Here is a 16,029-nt window from a genome sequence, read left to right on the forward strand (position 1 = left end):
TTCACAATAAAATAATTTTTTTATAATAGAATAATCAAATATTTTATAATAATAATATAATAATAAACACCAAAATTTAATCACTATTGTACTTCTATATTTTTATTTATATTTTAATTATAAATATAAATCTATTTGATTATATTATTTGTAGAGTTTAATTATAAGTGAATCAAATTTGATCCTGTTATTTTTAAAATTTTACAAATGTGAATATGTGGTGATTTTATATCTAAATCTATATCCCTTCATGATTGTGTCCATATAATACAATTGTTTCTCCCAATAATATAATAACAAGATCAAAAATGCTAAGAGATTATTAGAATTTATTATTTTTGCCTATCACTTAACCATCAGTTCAATTTTTTTAGTCTAGTAATTCAACAACATACTTTATTCTATATTTTTAAACATTAATGGTTATTGATGGCTAGAAACAATAAATTCTAATGGCTCTAGCATTTTTCTAAAAAGATATTCGTGGTTCTATCAAATAAAAAATAAAGTTTTGTCGGAAAATTTTAGGCGCTTTGACAACTAGGAGAATAAAAGGGCAAGGAAAATAAGTTGCATCCGATAACTATACAGCAGGGTAAGTGAGTGCATTTAAAGAAGCAAACTTTCGAAACTTGAGACATGGATTTCAAAGAGAAGGCCATAGCAGGAATTCTTCAGAGGCCTTGTTTTACTTACACCTCATAAGAATTTTTCTATGCTCGTGGTTAATGTTGACTTGGGCACAGCACCAATAACTGTGTCTTTCTTCTCGCCATTCTTGAAGATCATCACCGTGGGGATACTCCGAATCCCATACCGAGTGGCGGTTGAAGGGCTCTCGTCAGTGTTCAGTTTGTAGCACTTTAACTTCCCAGCGAATTCTTTCGCCAGCTCATCAATTATAGGGTGGATCATTCGGCAAGGACCACACCATGGTGCCCAGAATTCAACCAACACAGGAGATTCAGATTCAAGGACAAGCGATTGCCAATTAGCATCGGTAATAGAAGCCACTGTAATATGCAATAAACAACACCACAAATTTATTTAATTCCAATCTGTATTCCTACCGAATGGGCAAAATGTCTCAGTTGAAAAAGTTAAAAGAACATTGGGATCCCCAAAATTCTAACAGAATGACAAACACATTAAGAGAAAAGCAACCATGCCATATTCATGAGAAGAATATCACAAACTGTGTGTCTTCTATGCATCAAGATAGCATTCCTTTAATCACAGACACAACAGTACATAGAGATGTTTCGTGGCACAGAGAGAGATGGGAGGGTATTTATTGAGACTAGGGTGGATCAAAATCCATCCTACACCAATGAATACTTTACATAGAGTATGCTTTTTCTCATAAAATCAACCCCGTGGATTGGAAATTTGCATCATGCATATCAATATCATGGTTAAAACTTTTCACATTAATGCATCACTTTGTACTGTACCTAATTGTTATACAATTACAAGTAATACACTTCAGTAAATAAATGTAATTATTAAACAGCTTATCACAAGAATAATAGTTATATTTCATGATTGAGCTCAAAATTTTTTTCTAAATGAAGCTATTAAGAAGTGTTTGGATGCCAAATTCAAGCCTTAAATGTTGAAACTTTTTGTTGATTGACAAAGTTGTCGGAAGATGGTAAGAGGGATGTGAGTTTGAAACCATTCACCTCCAAAACATACACCAGTAGATCCCGTAAGACTGTATCATTGGAACCATTTTGATAAGAAAAAATAATTTTATTGTATGAAGGAGTGAAGTGCCACAAGTTGGAGGATTAACATAACCTCTGCAATGAAGTAGTTTTTGAAGGTACAGCAGGAAACATAAAGGATATCAAGAATGCAGTAGCAATACCCAGCCTCTATATATACTAGAAATAGGAACTTGCTTTAAACAGTCGTAAGAACAATGATATCGAGAAGCTGAAAACATAATCCTATCTGATAGCTGGTTTCGTTATATACAATACATTCAATTGTTATGGGCTGCTGCTTATAAAAATGGGAACCAAACCCAACTTCCTCAAAAATTAACCTCTACAAGCCGCTGGATATATAAGGGGACGAGATCATCTGAGAAAAAGGAAACCCCCTGAAAGCGCCATGGGGCAGGGCGGGGTAGAGCGAGGGAGAAGGGCACCCATTTCCAGTTCAGAATGGAAGATTCAAACAATGATCGACACGGGAGTTGATAAGTGCTTGCTTCCGTTTAAATTACTTGTAAACAACAAGTAAGAGTAAAGAGCTAACGTTGATAAATCCATTATTTAATACAAAAATGGTATATAATGGTAGGACTATAATCTGAACTCTGATTATCTCGTTATATTTAATAGAATAGTTTAGAGATAATGGCATTTTGCTCTTTGAAATTGGTTGGATGAGATTTTTTTAAAATGACCAATTAATTCCTTCACCTTAGAAACGTGACTTCTATTAGTATCTGACAAACTTTTGTCTCATATTCGTTAGTGTAACACTAATGTGGACAGTTATATGTTAACCTTGGTATTGTAATAAACAGCAGAAAGACTAGCTATGTAATAAAGCTTTCCGACATCTTTTTTTTTTGGTCGGGGAAGCTTTCCGACATCTTAACAACGGTAAGAGCAAAGTTCCTTTAAGAATACACTGTTTTGTATCAAGCGAAGTTTAAGCACCTAAAAGGCAGCCCAATACACAAACATTTGGCATACACAAGATTGGAGGAAGGCCACGCCAAGAAGGAGTAATGTAGACAGACTTACCAAATAATTGTATCACTGGCTGATTCCGCAACTTCAATACGTGACCTTAAAGACACTTGGGGACAACTCGATTGTTGCTCCAAGACTAAGTGAAACTTAAGCATCTAATCCCCCACAAAACTAGTTTCATTAGACAATGTTTGAAAATGCGAGAATTATAGTTCAACAAAATGTATCGAACAATGGTGTATATGACACAACCACAAAAATTTGGCATCCTTCCTTTCACCCCAAAACAAGCATAACTTGCCAATAATGTGAGAAAATGATATGAGCTCAATAAGCTATTTTCGTAGTTCTAACACAAAGGGGCAGAATAGTAATTATATCAAGGTCAAGAATCAGATTACTAGAAGAATCACATTATACCAGCTTTGAAAATCAAGGAGACTAAGAATTCATTTCAAGCGCAATTGCATTGGCTTAGGGCGCAATGAATATGTCTTTCCTCAAGTTACTTGTAGTGCAGGGCAAGAAATCATGAGGAATTTTCTAAATCTAAACTTCATCTAACCAAGTTGATTCAATTTAGTTCAGATTTAGGAATAACTTAAAGTTCAAGTTGATTCTGATTGGACTTCTTATCTTTCTAAAAAAATTTCAAGTAGGATAGTTTAGATTTAAATTTGACTTGTTGGTTTTGTCAAAAGATTTGATTTAGTTTTTTTTTTTCCCTTTGTTTAGCATATCTTTAGGATTTTAGGCTGCGTTTGGAAAGGAAATTGAGACTAAAAGACTGAGAGTAAATTAAATCTTTATATTGTGTTTGGTATAAAATATATTGGATTGAGTTATGTTTCAATATTATATTTAGTTTAAGATAATCATGAAGATTGAGAGGTAGATTTGGAATTTGAAAAGTTAAATGAGGGTATTTTTGAAAAGTAATATCATTAAAATTTCAGTCTCTACCCCCCAAAATTTCAGCCTGTTTCCCCCACTTTCTCAAAGTATTGAAGAAACTAAAATTTTGTGTCCCATGACTGAAATTTTAGTTCTAGTCTCTCACCATTAAACACAATATTAAGTCACAGTCCCTTAGTCTTAGTCTCAGTCTCAATCTCTGAAAACAAACACTACCTTAAAGTTTAAATCAAATATGATCTCATCTAAGATCAAATTTGGTTTAAAATAATTAGTGTATCTTTAGATTTTAAAATTTAAAGCAAATTTGATCTAATATATTAAGATCAAATCTAATTAAATTAATTAGCATATCTCTAGGAGTTTAATATTTAAATCAAATATGATCTAGTCTAATAAGATCAAATCTAATTTAAAATAGTTAGAATCGAGTCCAAAACTATATCTTTAGTTTAATTTCAAATTTTTATCCTTTATTCTAGGGAGATCTGGCTTACATTAAGACTAATTAATTAAGAGGTCTATTTAAACAATTTTGTAAGACATTTTATGCAGCTTTTTTATATATGAATTTTCTTGTTTCTTTATGAAGCAGAGATCGGTGCTTTGCTTGTTGCATGAAAAAATTGAATGATTCAATTTAAGATAATTCTTAAATGTTAGTTCTTTCAATTTACCCCTTCGATCTAGGTTTTTGAAGGACAAATTCTTTGAAAGTTTAGTAGGAAAAATTATTCCAATGACCTAAGTTGCTAAAAGTAAGTTTTTTAGTGGCTCGGTAAGAAAATATTTATCCATTCCCTTATCTTTATCTTATTGTTTCTACTGTGTCTCTTTTATTCCTTTACTCTTTTTTCTCTATCAGGAAACTACTCAGATGATTTAATCATATTTGCCAACTATGAAACAAGCAAAAACAACAAAATTATTGCGTTTTATCGTTCACAAAGAGATCTCGTTTGGTCACTTCATATAAAGTCCTTTTAAGGTCTTTTTCTACTTCTAACTATTGGTCCATTTTCCATTTCATTCACTCTTCTAGATACTTTACTGGCATTCTCCCTGTATAACCAAACCACTTAAGACAAGATTGCATCAATTTTTGAATAATGGGCGCTACATTACTACTCCAATTTCATCTCTCATATCCTTATTTTTTATTTTGTCCACATGCATATGATCACTCATTCATCAAATCATCCATATTTTGGTCATGCTGAATTTAATTTCATATTCACCCGTTGTTGGCCAACATTTTGTTTCATACAATATACTTGGTCTAATGACAATGAGATTGTTAGAGAAGTCGTTCATATACAAGAGAATCAAGATGTTATCCCCTCTACCCCTTTTCTCATTACTAATAGAATATCCTTTACTATTCTACTAAAAATGGAACGAAATGATCTTGTTTTCTTTCTCAGTTGAAAAGAGATGTCTGGAGCAATCAAAGAAGCACTTTGATAAACAGATTTGATCTTGACCGACTCAATTAAGGTATTAGGGTTTGTTCTATTAGACAACAAAGATCGCTTTTTTATAACTTGGTTCCAATAATAGTTGTACCCGTACGGAATTCTTCTGTTTCTCAGTATGATCTCTATCATCATCTCTATTCCCTTTATCTATTCTCCTATCCTACCTAGGTCTATGAATTTCTCTATCAGTATGAATTTCTCTATCAATCCCATGAGGTTCCAACATTTGATCCTTAATTTGTCTAGGAGTTTTTCCAGGGCATCCTCCAAAATAATGGGATTATACATCCCAACTCTATCCCTTGGAAATAAAAAGGTAGCACCGAAGAAAGGAAAAAGCGAGATGGTGGTTTTTGTTGTTCCCGTGAAGTTAAATCAGTTAGCAAGATTTCTCTTCTTTATTCTTTAGTGCTATGTACGTTGAGTGTGTGTGGTGAACAGAGGACTCATATATATATACTGCACATCTTCCCTTTGTACATTGGGATGATGCCTTTCTTTCAGCCACTTATATCATTAATCGGCTTCCCTCCCCCAAAACTCATTCTTCCACTCCTTTTGAGCTCGTGCATGGTGGACAACCAGATTATTCTTTTTTGAGAGTGTTTGGTTGTGCATGTTACCCTGGCCTGAAACCATATTCTCAAAATAAACTTGATTACAAGTCTCAGCTCTCTATCTTTTTAGGTTATGCCCCACACCACAAGGGCTATTAAGTGTCTAAGGAAAACTGGCAAGATTATCATCATCAGACACGTTATATTTGATGAGCATAGGTTCCCATACCATGAAATTTTTTCTACTGATAGTGCACCCAAATCTTCAAACCAATTTCCTCATACATCTTTAGTTTTTCCTGTAGGCTCATCTGCATCATCTTTGCCATCTAATTCTACTCCTACACCACCTATTACTACCCTCCAAAATCTGTCCACGCACACTTTAGTGGGCAACTCTTCAAATCCTAGTACTAATAAGTCATCACATTTAGCTATTGACTCTTCACAAAATAGTGATACTGATCCGCAACCAACTACACCTCCATCATCTACTTTACCTCATCAATCTCTGCTAATAAAATTCACCAAGATAGTATCCCCACTTCTGGTATTGAGATCCAATTTGGTAGTGCTCCAAGAACTCTCATTAATCCTAACCTTCATCCTATGCAAACTAGTTCCAAGTCTGGAATAGTTAAACCTAAAATTTATCATGCTGTGACTACCAATAATATTGATTTGATAAATAAATTCCTACTTCAGTTAATCAAGCTTTGCAAGCCACACATTGGCATAATGCTATAGGGTGCAGGTGGATTTTTGCAATTAAACGCCTTCCTAATGGTGAGATAATTAAGTACAAGGCTCGGTTGGTTGCTAAGGGCAACCACCAAATTGAGGGTATTGATTACGATCAGGTCTTTGCCCCGGTAATTAAACCTACCACTATTCGAATTATACTAACCATTGCTTTTTAAAATAGTTGGCAGATTTGACAATTTGATTTTAACAACACATTCTTGAATGGAGACTTAAATGAGTTTGTTTTGATGAAACAACCACCTGGCTTTATTCATGGAGATTCATCTCAGGTTTGTAAGTTGCATAAGTCCTTATATGGACTCAAGCAAGCTCCTAGATCATGGTTTCTTAAGCTCTCTTCTACTCTTTATCAATTTGGATTCCTCAAAACCAGTTCAGATCATTCCTCGTTCATTAAGCATGATGGTCATCTTATCTTGTTCATTCTTATCTATGTAAATGATATTTTAATTACTGGTAATAATGCTATTCCAATTCAATCAACAATAAATCAATTAAATCAAGTGTTTTCATTAAAGGAAGGAGAGTTTAGCTACTTTTTTAGGAATAGAGGCAAAAGAGTTAAAGAGTCGGGCTGTCCATTTGTCCCAAACGGCCAAACCAAGTATCTTAGTGACTTACTTCAAAGAGTTAGAATGAAAGAATCAAAAGCTGTGCCCATGCCTATGATAACTTTTGCAAAGTTGTCTAAAGTAGGGGAGGATGTGTTTGACAATCCTACCTTATACAGATCAATAATGGGATCGTTCCAATATGCTACTCTTACTAGGCCGGATATAGCTTATTCGGTTAACAAACTTTGTCAATATATGCAGAGACCCCTGCTTAGCCATTGGAAGTGTGCTAAACTATTGCTAAGATATCTTGCTGGCACAGTGACTAATGATCTTATTTTTCATGCTACCAATGATTTGCACCTCTTTGGTTTTTCAGATTCCAACTGTGGATCCGACTTAGATGATTGGTGCTCAACGTGCGGTTATTGCATCTATATGGGAGCCAACCTTGTATTGTGGTCAAGTAGGAAGCATTTGTCCGTGAGCAGATCGAGCACGGAAGCCAAACACCAAGCTCTAGCCGATGCAAGTTCGGAAATTATCTGGATACAAAACTTGTTGCAAGAACTTAAGGTTCAAGTCACAATAACAGCAACTCTATATTGTGACAATGAGAGTGTTGTCTTGCTTGCAGCCAACCCCATACGTCACAGCAGAACAAAACACTTTAGCTTGACTTGGATTTTGTGAGAGCATGTTAATCAACAACTACACGTGGTTCATATTAGAGCGCCAGAGCAAGTTGCGGATCTTCTTACTAAACTATTATTAGCGGAGTTTAGTAAATTCACTGTCAAACTTAAGGTTGCTCCTAGAGCTACCTTAACTTTCAGGGGGGCAATTAGAGAAGTTGTTGATATACAAGAAAACAATCAAGATTAGTTAAATCAGTTAGCAAGATTTCTCTTATTCTTTAGTGTTGTGTACATTGAGTGTGTGTGAGTGAACACACACACACACATATATATATATATATCACTTATGTATTAGTTTGGTGGACGCGTCCAATGATAATAATCATTCTCAGTTTTCTTTCAACCCTGTTACTCTTTTGTTCATTCCAAATCTCTTTCAGAGATAAAAGTTAGTCTTAAGTTTTAAAGGTACATTTTTATCGCATATAAAATCCAAATGCGTCGTCATTTTGACCAATTTGCTTAAATCCTATGGTTTACATTGTCCTCTAGTTCCCCGTTGTCCTGAATAATACAAACAAGATACTTAAATATCTTTACTTTGTTGTATAATATCTTTTGCAATTTCCACTTTTGTAATAGTCTCTTCCCTTTCGCTGCTAAATTTGCATTCCATTTATTTCATCTTAGCGCGATTTATATGCAAACCATGTACCTCCAAAGGTTGCCTAGACTAGTGGTTTCAATATGCTTGGCCCTACTTTATAGGGCCAAATTCGAAAAAAATACCTATTAAAAGTCATTGGCTTCTTCTATCCTTTTATCATTTTTTATATATAGAAAATAACGATATTGAAAAATAGATATCAAAATATTTACAAACTAAAAAATACCTTCATCACTATTTTGCTCTTCAATAATGTCTCTAATAGAAAATCAAAATACCAACAGAATTTAAATCATGAACTAAAAGTGCAAATTCACCCCTCAAAATAAAGTTTACACAAAAACAAATCATCTAAAATCATGAAAGTACAGGGGAATGCATCGACTCCGTTTACACTTCTTCTTCATGAATTTCACCAATGTCATCATCTAAAATCAATCAATTAAAAAACAATTAGAAACTTAATTTAAAAAAATAGCACATCTTATGCTTCAATTTCTCTTTCTCTGTTGAGTAAATCATTTTAAGATCTGATACTGAAGTGTTTCTAGAAGGCATCACAATCGTTACTAATGTAATTAATCCAATCTCTAATACCCTCATACTCAACAAAACTAAAATGCAAGATCATGTTTTACTATAGCCTGAGCAAGTCTTTTTCCCGATGAACATTCTGGTCAATTTTGGTTGGAGGACCCTTTATATCATCGTCAAATCTAATACTGAGGGTATGGTTTTACAAGAAACTAGATGAAGACTCAAATGAGAAGTCTTGTACCTATTCTTAGTTTTTGGATTCTTCCCAAATTTGTATTCATATTACAAAAGTTGCATGCAACCTCATCAACACCATCTCTATCTTAGTATCTTTTCCAATCTTCTTAAAAACATCCAAACATTAAATTTTTTTTTGCCAAAATCACCAGAAACTTGAACAGGAGTCTCAGAAACACCATTTTTATGTGGAATTTCTCCTGTTCATGTCTCTAGTAGTGTTGATTCTGGCAAAAAATCTAATGTTTGGAGGTTTCTTACGAAGATTGAAAAAGATAGAAATCGTGTTGAAAGAGCTGCATGCAACTTTTGTAATCATGAATACAAAATTGAGGGTATGGTTTTACAAGAAACTAGATGAAGACTCAAATGAGAAGTCTTGTACCTATTCTTAATTTTTGGATTCTTCCCAAATTTGTATTCATATTACAAAAGTTGCATGCAACCTCATCAACACCATCTCTATCTTTTCCAATCTTCTTAAAAACATCCAAACATTAGATTTTTTTGCCAAAATCACCAGAAACTTGAACAGGAGTCTCAGAAACACCATTTTTATGTGGAATTTCTCCTGTTCATGTCTCTGGTAGTGTTGATTCTGGCAAAAAATCTAATGTTTGGAGGTTTCTTACGAAGATTGGAAAAGATAGAAATCATGTTGAAAGAGCTGCATGCAACTTTTGTAATCATGAATACAAAATTGAGAAGAATCCGAAAACTAAGAACAGTTACGGGACTTCTCATTTGAGTCGGCATATAATTTCTTGTAAATTCATACCCCTTGATGATATAGAGGGTCCTCCAACCAAAATTGACCACAATGTTCATCGGAAAAAACTCGCTCAGGTTATAATAAAACATATCTTGCGTTTAGTTATATTAAGTATAAGGTATTAGAGATTTGATTATTTACATTAGTCCAACGATTGTGATGCCTTCTAGAAACAGAAATTGAAGCAGAAGATGTGCTAATTTTTTTTAAATAACGTTTTAGTTTCTAATTGTTTTTTAATTGATTTTAGAAGATGACATTGGCGAAATTCATGAAAAAGTGTCAACAGAGTCTATGCATCCCTCTACATTCATGATTTTAGATGATTTGTTTTTTTTTGTAAATTTTATTTTGAGGTGTGAATTTACACTTTTAGTTCATAATTTAAATTCCGTTGATGTTTTGATTTTCTACTATAGACATTATTGAAGAGCAAAATAATGATGAAGGATTTTCTAGTTTGTATATAGTTTAATATCTATTTTTCAATTTCATTATTTTCTATATATAAAAATGATAAAAGAATAGAAGAAGCCAATGACTTTTAATAGGTTTATTGAACGAGTAACCTAAAAAATAGGATTTGGGTACTCGTGGGCTGGCCCTAGGGTTTTCGGCCCTGTTGGCTTTTTCAAAATTTGGTGCTATTAATTATAGGACCTTTTGTTCTTTTGGCCCTATAACGTATGGCCAAGGCCCTATAGGGCCAAGCATATTGACACCACTACGTGCAAGTCATGAATTTTTCTTCTCACGGATGAAGATGAGTTTTGTTTTTAGGGATTTTAGGACTTGTAGGGCCAGCCGTGTTTCAATTTTTCTTTGGGACTTAATTAGGGTTAGAGCCTTATAAAATGTGTTTTTGTAAATTTTAGGGCTGTAGGCTGAAATTATGTTGAAAGGCTTAGGGTCAGCCCTAAGGCCTTGGACTCAATTGACACCAGCCTAGACAAATTTGAATTCTCATTCAAATCTTCTTGCGATTCTTCCTAGAGGACAATGTCATCAACCAAAAACTTACATCATGCCATTGAAGTTTTTGGATATGCTTAGTAAGCACCTCCAACAAGAGTGTGAAATTCCTCTATCAACATTGGGTTCTCACACTAATTATAACTCCATTGTACATGTCCTTAAGTGAACAAATATATACAATCCTTGCCCCCTTCTCCAAACCTTCCACAGGATCTCCCTCGATACCCCACATCTTTTCCAAATAAAAAGGTACTACGAGTAAATTCTTTTTATTACTCTAATACCTATCCATCATTCTCTGGAACAAGTATATGACCTCTATGGTAGATCTTCTTGGCATAAAAACCAAACTGGTTCTTCGAAACCTGAATCTCTTATCTCAACCTTCGTTTCATCACCCTTTTCCATAGCTTCACAATATGACTCATGAGTTTGATTCCTTTATATTTTGCACAACTTTGTATATCCCTTAATTCTTTTAGATAGAGACCAAAATACTCTGACATCCATCTAACATCTTAGATCTTCAAATCACATTAAAGAATTTAGTTAACCAACAAATGTCTTCTTTTTTTTTTTGTAAATACCAACAAATGTCTTTTAGTCTTAAACCTTTTCAAACTTCAATAGTGATATTATTTTGGCCCACTACTCTACCCATCTTCATCTATTTTAGGGTCTCCTTAACTTCAAATCTCAAATTTTTTTATAGTAATTGAAATTTTGGTCCTCCTCCATCAAATGTAATCGACCCTAGCAGGAAAGAATGTCCATCATTAAATAACTTGTGAAAATAACTCTTCCATCTTTCAATACTCTCATCTATGACCAAAACTTCATTTTTGTTATTAATGCAATTAACGTGATCCAAGTCTCTCATCTATCTATTGTGACCATTCACTATCTTGTAAAGATCATGTTTCCAATTCTTTTATACCCAAAGACTGATAAACACTCATAAATCTCGTTCTTGCTCCACTTACGGCACTTTTGTTTCCTTCTAAGTCGTTTCATACCTAACCAAGTTTTTCACATTACAGCATAAAGACCATTCTTTAAAGCATTTCCTCTTTAGCTTTACGTTCCGTTGTGCAAGTATGCCCGACCACCACAATTCTTTATCTCTAGCTCCAGTATCTCTAATCTCTCCAAAAGTTTTCTTTTGCCACTTTTCTAATTAGTTTTGCCATCCAACACCACATCTCATCTACACTTCTATGTCCATCCTACCTTGCTTCTTCTTTCCATCTTTGGAAGTCTTTTTATGTCACCTTTCATCTCCCACCACCTAGTCCTCGGGTTTCTTTCTTGACAACTCACCTTTTACTAAACACGTAAATGCATATTGAGTACACTATGTTTAGTCAAACTCTCTCCCAAATAATTTTGTAGTTAGTACAAATTTTTTTATAGGATTTTCCTAGCAAAAAGAAATCAATTTAGGAACCTGTCAATCCACTCTTATAAGTTATAAGATGTTCGTCTCACTTTTTAGAGCACGAGTTAGAATAAGAAACTTGAAAGTTGAAAAGAAATCCAAGATGATTTTGCCATCTGTGTTCACTATTCCAAATTCATGATCCCCACGGATTCCTTCATATCTGTCTCCATTCTACTTTACATGTTTGTTTAAATCTCCTCCCGAAAGGGGAAAAAAAACCTTTTCTCCCAATGGTATGCCTTGTATTAAACTTTTCAGATCTTTCCAAAAACTTATCTGGCAACTATGAAAGAAAACAGTCATAATTAGCACATGCGAACAACTGAACATGTTGCCTAAGGAGTGAGAGAGGTGTTGGTAACTGTTGTAGATGTTCAAGTTGACTTTTTGGAGGTACGGTGCTCCATCCATGCTCACTTTCACAAAGCTTCCATTCTTTTCACTTTCTTCTGCACTGCTCTTTTGTCGAACTGCCACGATGTTCTTCTGGTACGACTTCATTGGTGGCCAACCTACCACTTGCTCTATCCATATATACATCATACATTTCTTAAATAATGATTAAGGTCTATGGGCCGGGGTAACATTTTAGATTTCTTAATTAGAAGAATTAATTTATTAATAGGTCATAATTGAGAGACATATATTAGCAAATAACTGTGTTGCTTCATTTATTAAATTACTATTGGGTAGGATTCTTTGCTATAATTGATTAGAATAAGGAAAAAGTGTAATTGAATTTTTCTGCTACACTCATAAAAACTCGAACAAACAAATTTTGAGCATTGAATTATTGTTAGCTAGGCATGTAGAAATCATATCCGCTTATTCTATAATTTGAATAATAATTATAGAATAAGCGGGTACAATTTTACATGCCTAACGAGCAATAATTCAATACTCAAAATTTGTTCAAATTATAGAATAAGCGGGTACGATTTCTACATGCCTAGCTAACAATAATTCAATGCTCAAAATTTGTTTGTTCGAGTTTTTATGAGTGTAACAGAAAAATTCAATTACACTTTCTCATTGTCTTAATCAATGATAGCAAAGCATCTTCTTCTGCATCTAAATAGGTAAAATTCTACCCAATAGTAATTTAATAAATGAAGCAAAACAGTTACTTGCTAATATATGGCTCTCAGTTTATGACTTATTAATTAATTAATTCGTCTAATTATGAAACCTAAAATGTTACCCCACCCCATAGACATAATTTAAGAAATGTATGATGTATGTATGGATATAACACAAGTGGTAGGTTAGCCACCAGTGAGGTCGTACCGTACCGGAAGAACATGGTGGCAGTTCAACAAAAGAGCAATGCAGAAGAAAGTGAAAAGAATGGAAGCTTTGTGAAAGTGAGCATGGATGGAACACCTTACCTCCGAAAAGTCAACCTGAACATCTACAACAGTTACCAACACCTTTCCCACTCCTTGGGCAACATGTAAAAAAGACCTTTTAAAAAATAGATGTAAATTGTAGCTTCTACAAAAATATTTTATTTTTCTAGTGCTTTTACTTTTACTACTAAAATTTTGTTAAACATATTAAAAATGAATATTTCATTAAAAAAATATCTTTTTCTAATAACTAGCACCTAAACAAGCTCTTTCTTATGAATGATAGTCCAGGCAGAAATGTGCATTGATATTTGGATAAAAACTATATTTAGATTGGTTGATTCTATTTTCTAGTTGTCAAGCACTCAAGCTTAGCACATAACACCGAATCTCTGGTGATCAAAATCCCAACTCAAGTCCAAAGCCACTCTCTGAAAATATTATCAATGGTCCCTAAAAGAAAGTAAATTTGGATGAAAGTCCTTACAGTTGGGCACCCTGGTCCTTGATCAGATAATAATCATTTCTTTATCTAATACTTAGGTTACATGCTGTCTAAGTCTACTAAAGATCACTGACGTACAGCTAGCTACAAGAATAATAAACCGAACAAAATTTTCAACCTTGTTTAATTTTATGTCAGCAGAAACAAAGGAAGCATTTCAGATATTCAGAAAAGATGAAGCACAACCAAACCAATCCAGCACTAACAAAGGGGATGTTTTTCGAAATTGGGAAGAAAAAGTATCCCAACCAAACGAGACTTGTTGCATTGATCATTATCTTATCACAGCTACAGGTTCAAGTCTCGTCAATTCAAACCCATAAATAAAAAAGAAACAAAAACAAATTATGCACAGCCAAAGTATTAAAAGAAAAAGTAACAACTTACTTACAATTGTCTTCATATAAAATTAATAGGTAAAAATTATTAAATAATCAATCATGTCAACATCTAAGAATTCTTGATGATCAACTTTATTTCCACCGTTAAAAAATATCACACAGAACTTAGAAAGCCAACTAATCTCACAATATGAATGACGATTAATAAATAATGAAACACTTCATTCTACTATCCCACGGATTAAACAAGGGCTATAACTTTCTAAATTATTTTCAATAATTCAACTATCATCTAGCAAAACTGAACAAATCTGTAAAAGAAATTGTCAACAAAGACGAAATCTGACCTTCAACGGCGGTATCCTGAGCCTCGCACACAACCCGCCCGCTGCGAGTAAGGGTTCTGGGCTTCAGTGGACCGGCGCAGCGAACGGCGGCGATGGGTCTGGGCTTGATCCCGGAATAGTGGGGAAACATAGCGGAGGCACGGCGGGCGGTGGCCGGAGAGAAGGCGGTGGCGGAGGAGGAGGGGCGAGGAAGGACAGCGAGGAATTCGAGCGCTGTGGCCATAGTGAAGGTTTAAGGAAGTAAAAGGGTTTTGAAATCAAGGTGGGAAGAGTGTGAAGTGTGAAGTGAAAGACTGAGAAAGTATTTGGGGGAATATTATTTGAGAGTGATGCCAATGAAGGAAGAGAAAAGTGTAAGGATGAGGATATGGTTATTGGTTGGTTGTGGATTTTGTTTTCATGTTCCTCACTGCCCATTTTCTTGCCGATTTGTTACGTGCCATTATTGATCATTACCATGTCTTTATCACAAAATTGTTTTGTCCAAATATGTCTTAATTTCTTAATTTTGTTCTAACTATTCTTAATTTTAACAGGCTTACAGAAAAGAAAAAAGTTTACATTAACCTTCTTTTTTATTAAAGAAAAATATTTGAAAACCAAAATATTTCAGGCATAATCACTAATCAGCTATCATTTTTAAAAATTAAATTTATTTATATTATTATTATACATATTAAATTTTTTTCACCTTTTTTTTATTACATAAATTATTACATAACTTATCACAGATTTCATTCTTTTTAGTTATTAATCAAAGTATATTTTTAATTATTAGGAGGTAACGTATTTAATATTAATGATCCTGAATATAATTTAATTTATTTTCTTTTGTAACCACTCACCCTTTTACTGATTCTCCTCACTTCACTTTGTTTACAAGGAAAAAGTTTAACTGAGTTTTTGTCACTGAGTTTTTGATGCATCAATTAGCCGGCGGAGAAATAGAATTTGCAATTGAGGTGTTTTATAAATTGAATCAATATGTACATGCTACTCTTTTAAACCTTTTTTTTTTTTGTCTTATTTCAGCTGGATCAGGCCAAATAATTCACAACCAATTATAATTCTCTTTTTTGGTAGTATGGCATGATAATTCATCTTAACACACTGCTTATATCGCAAGGAGTTAAAAAAGTGGAACAACAAATAGACTTATTTGATGAGGATTTTTTTTATTTATAAAATAAAAAAATATTTATTTCCTCTAAAACGAGTTTTTAGCTTTATTTTCGAA

The 16,029-nt window shown here is 33.6% G+C and overlaps 1 protein-coding gene across 1 annotated transcript; it reads right to left on the minus strand.

Annotated features, from left to right (window-relative positions):
* Nucleotides 444-15,258, minus strand: LOC107630248 (thioredoxin). Its single transcript, XM_016333340.2, has 2 exons — nucleotides 14,793-15,258; nucleotides 444-1,013 (listed from the first exon to the last, which is right to left on the minus strand). The coding sequence occupies exons 1-2, from the start codon at nucleotides 15,013-15,015 to the stop codon at nucleotides 700-702; spliced, it is 537 nt and encodes a 178-aa protein (XP_016188826.1). The 5' UTR covers nucleotides 15,016-15,258; the 3' UTR covers nucleotides 444-699.

Source organism: Arachis ipaensis, chromosome B03 (genome assembly GCF_000816755.2).
Source record: "Arachis ipaensis cultivar K30076 chromosome B03, Araip1.1, whole genome shotgun sequence".
NCBI classification, from domain to species: domain Eukaryota; kingdom Viridiplantae; phylum Streptophyta; class Magnoliopsida; order Fabales; family Fabaceae; genus Arachis; species Arachis ipaensis.

What these genes read in the sequence shown, in the direction of transcription:
- LOC107630248 (XM_016333340.2), bottom strand. Translation starts at nt 15,015, where the DNA reads ATGGCCACAGCGCTCGAATTCCTCGCTGTCCTTCCTCGCCCCTCCTCC. An exon ending in TCAGGATACCGCCGTTGAAG is followed by an intron (nt 1,014 to 14,792) that starts GTCAGATTTCGT and finishes TGCATATTACAG; the next exon opens with TGGCTTCTATTACCGATGCT.